At 36.1% G+C, this 3,990-nt stretch overlaps 1 protein-coding gene across 1 annotated transcript; it reads left to right on the top strand.

The window, feature by feature from the left end:
- Positions 1–3,184: 3,184 nt before the first annotated feature.
- Positions 3,185–3,655, top strand: LOTGIDRAFT_98191 (hypothetical protein; the record flags this gene model as incomplete). The annotated part of the gene is made up of 1 exon (XM_009050939.1): positions 3,185–3,655. A coding segment is annotated over one exon (471 nt), but the record flags the coding sequence as incomplete, so codon positions are not given.
- Positions 3,656–3,990: the final 335 nt, after the last annotated feature.

Genomic DNA, 3,990 nt, shown 5'->3' with positions numbered 1-3,990 from the left:
CAACAGCTCGTCGTACACCACACTATTCTGGACACAACAGCTCGTCGTACGCCACACCATTTTGGACACAACAGCTCGTCGTACACCACACTATTCTGGACACAACAGCTCGTCGTACGCCACATTATTCTGGACACAACAGCTCGTCGTACACCAGACCTTGTCGCACTTAAACCACTTCCTACACAGCACCTCGTCTATCTTTATGTGGAATTTTGTTGAAACTTGTTTTCAATCTGTTGGTATTTTCAGGTTTTGATATAACTCCCCATGTTCTCAAAACATCTCAATCATCTATCTGGTCAGAGAGTGAGAAACAATACGGTAAGTCGGACATATTAATACCATCTTTTAAGGGACAGATTCGGCATTTTCGGGGAGTTGATATGGTCCATGAATTATTAAGTAGTCTTCAGAAGTACTAGAATTGCATAATTCCTTCGGTTTTTCACTTTTTATACGCCCACGATATAATGTGTTCGTATATTGTCGTCGGTCTGTTCGTGAATCGGCTTGTGAACACAATAGAGACTTCGTTTTTTTATCAGATTTAAAAGAACTATTGCTGAGATCTTGGTCAAGTTTGAATTCGACAATTTTTTTAGTTTAGTTTTTAGAATAGTTTTTGAGTTATTGCTCTTGACAAAATTTGTTTGTGGACACAATAGAGGTTTTTTTTTTTAATTGATTTTAATGATACACTTATATTATCTATCTTATCTAAATATGGTTTGTGAACGCCATAGAGGTAAAAGTTTATGTCATTATTATATGAAATTTTGGTTATGTTTAAATCAACAATATCTTTGGTTAGATTTTCGGTAAGTTTTGACACAGATTGACGACCGCCCTTTTGAAAATTTATCAGGAAAGTAGGCGTATCTTCAACTGGACTATTTCAGCTTTCAGACAACTGATCTATATCAGCCTGTGTCCCTACTGAAGTTGGACAAGTAGAGATCTTCAGACAACTGATCTATATCAGCCTGTGTCCCTACTGAAGTTGAACAAGTAGAAATCTGATCTATATCAGCCTGTGTCCCTACTGAAGTTTGACAAGTAGAGATCTTCAGACAACTGATCTATATCAGCCTGTATCCCTACTGAAGTTTGACAAGTGGAGATCTTCAGACAACTGATCTATATCAGCCTGTGTCCCTACTGAAGTTTGACAAGTAGAGATCTTCAGACAACTGATCTATATCAGCCTGTATCCCTACTGAAGTTTGACAAGTAGAGATCTTCAGACAACTGATCTATATCAGCCTGTATCCCTACTGAAGTTTAACAAGTAGAAATCCTCAGAAAACTGATCTATATCAGCCTGTGTCCCTACTGAAGTTTGACAAGTAGAGATCTTCAGACAACTGATCTATATCAGCTTGTATCCCTACTGAAGTTTGACAAGTAGAGATCTTCAGACAACTGATTTATATCAGCCTGTGTCCCTACTGAAGTTTGACAAGTAGAGATCTTCAGACAACTGATCTATATCAGCCTGTATCCCTACTGAAGTTTGACAAGTAGAGATCTTCAGACAACTGATCTATATCAGCCTTTATCCCTACTGAAGTTTAACAAGTAGAAATCCTCAGACAACTGATCTATATCAGCCTGTATCCCTACTGAAGTTTGACAAGTAGAGATCTTCAGACAACTGATCTATATCAGCCTGTGTCCCTACTGAAGTTTGACAAGTAGAGATCTTCAGACAACTGATCTATATCAGCCTGTATCCCTACTGAAGTTTAACAAGTAAAAATCTTCAAAAAACTAATCTATTTCAGCCTGTGTCCCTACTGAAGTTTGACAAATAATATTTATTGTTTCTATTTAGAAACAAGTTCAGACCGTTTGAAATTGTGCTCTTGGGACATACATCAAGGCTGAATTTAAAATCATTCCATTTTCCTGTAAAGGGGCGTAACTCGTGTCCTAAACCTTAACTTTGTTAATTATACCACTGACCAGTGTGCTAGACTTTGTAATTATCTTCATATTGACCTAGGTGAATTTCGTCGAGATTTTAATTCACGGATTGATTCATTCCATTCATCAATTTATTCATTCATCATTCATTGTCCATCATTCAATTCTTTATATATTTCAGTTCCATTCCAGAATGATAATATGAGGTATCCCGAGTCCTCCTCCTCCGTCCAGTTTATTCTGATATTGACCTACATGCGCAGTGGATCTTCTTTTACCGCAGACGTTATACAACATCACCATGATGCTTTTTATTCCTTCGAACCATTAATATCTCTTTTTCAGTACAAATCCTCAACATATCTGAACGGCACACACAGGTAATAATATCATTTTTCTTCTTAATGTACTCTTAGTCCGAAACGTCTGTCTCTATACCAGACTCTGATATCTGTTGTGAAAACTATCACAAGTTATATGTAACTCAACGAAGAAACGGTACCAGATCTACGGGCATCTAACATGTGAATCCTATAGTAATTGATCTGTCAGTACAGCAACACAGACGGATTATAATACAGATTAAGAACTCTTTGTTGGCTCGTGTAATACCACCAGCTATCAATTAAAGTAAGATAGTTCATGTCCATTATGAGAGTCTGCAAAAGAAATTCCCCCAATGCCTATAAACATAAGATGATTGTCGCATATTAAAACAATCAGAACTTACATGACAATATTGTTCATAGCAAACTAAAGTCCATTAGTATGTAACAATATAACCTCTCGCCCAATGAGTGGCTTATTATTTCATCTAATTTCAGATTAGAACAAAATAATACACAACAATTCCAGATACTTTATTCCATTGTTTTAGATGAAGTATTTGTTCCATTCAAACCCTCCCTTCCCCGAAATCGATTAATTTAGAAATATATTAACAGTCATATTTTCACCATATAATTTCAGAAACTTTACAAGTGAAACTATTGTAACAGAGAGTTTAAAGGTGCTTGAACGCTGGTATAATTGCGATCTGTATAATATAGATGTTGAAACGATGAAACACATATTCATGTCGTTCGGAATTCACACTAATGAATTTTACCAATGTGTAGGAAAAACAAAACTAAAATCCAAAATGTTAAAATGTTTGCCGAAACTAGTAAAAGACTGTAAAGAATCTAAATTACGAGTTATTAAAACTTTACGCGTTGACGTTGAGAACATAATAGAATATTTAAAAAAATTCCCGAATTTTAAAATGATCCATTTGATTCGAGATCCAAGAGGGGTCATGAATTCTAGGATAAAAGTTGAGCCAAAAAAATATGGAAAAAAGAAATTGCCAAATAGTGCTCGGTACTTGTGCCAAACAATGGCGATTGACATGAACAACACGTTTAAATTGGCGAAGGAATATCCCAACAGAGTGACTGTTCTGCATTATGAGGATTTAGCCGAAAACCCCTATTCCACTACGGCAAGACTTTTCACCTTCATGGACTTAAGCATAACGCTGGAAATTTACGGGTACATCTTCCATATAACGACAGCGGGCACCTCAAAGGAAAGAGCGTACGGAGTAGCTAGAAATAATTCCACATCCACCGCCAACAGATGGAAAAGAGATTTAAAATACGATGAAATAAAACAGATTGATGTTGAATGTAAGAATGCTTATCTATTGATTGGTTATTTACCAGTGACCAACTCAAGCGTTTTAAAAGACACCAGTTCGCTGGCTACTCGCGTACAGTGAAAAATACCAGTGAAATACCAGGTAATTTGAGGCCAGTATTTTTCTACTGTCTCTTATTTAATAACAACCCATGGAACAGGTATAGGAGTGCCTCCCTGAACAAATTCTGACAACCGATCAATTCTATTTTTCTGAATATATTACTTGCCTCTCCAAACAATCTACTGGTTACTGGTCTGCCATGGAGTTTCAATGTTATAATGTGGTTAACATGCTTATTATTGTGATAAATTATATTGTGGTAAATTCTATTGTGGTAAATTCTATTGCAGTAAATTCTATTGTGGTAATTCTTATGT

This window comes from Lottia gigantea (assembly GCF_000327385.1).
Source record: "Lottia gigantea unplaced genomic scaffold LOTGIsca_159, whole genome shotgun sequence".
Taxonomy (NCBI): domain Eukaryota; kingdom Metazoa; phylum Mollusca; class Gastropoda; family Lottiidae; genus Lottia; species Lottia gigantea.
This window is presented reverse-complemented; position numbering and strand designations above follow the sequence as displayed.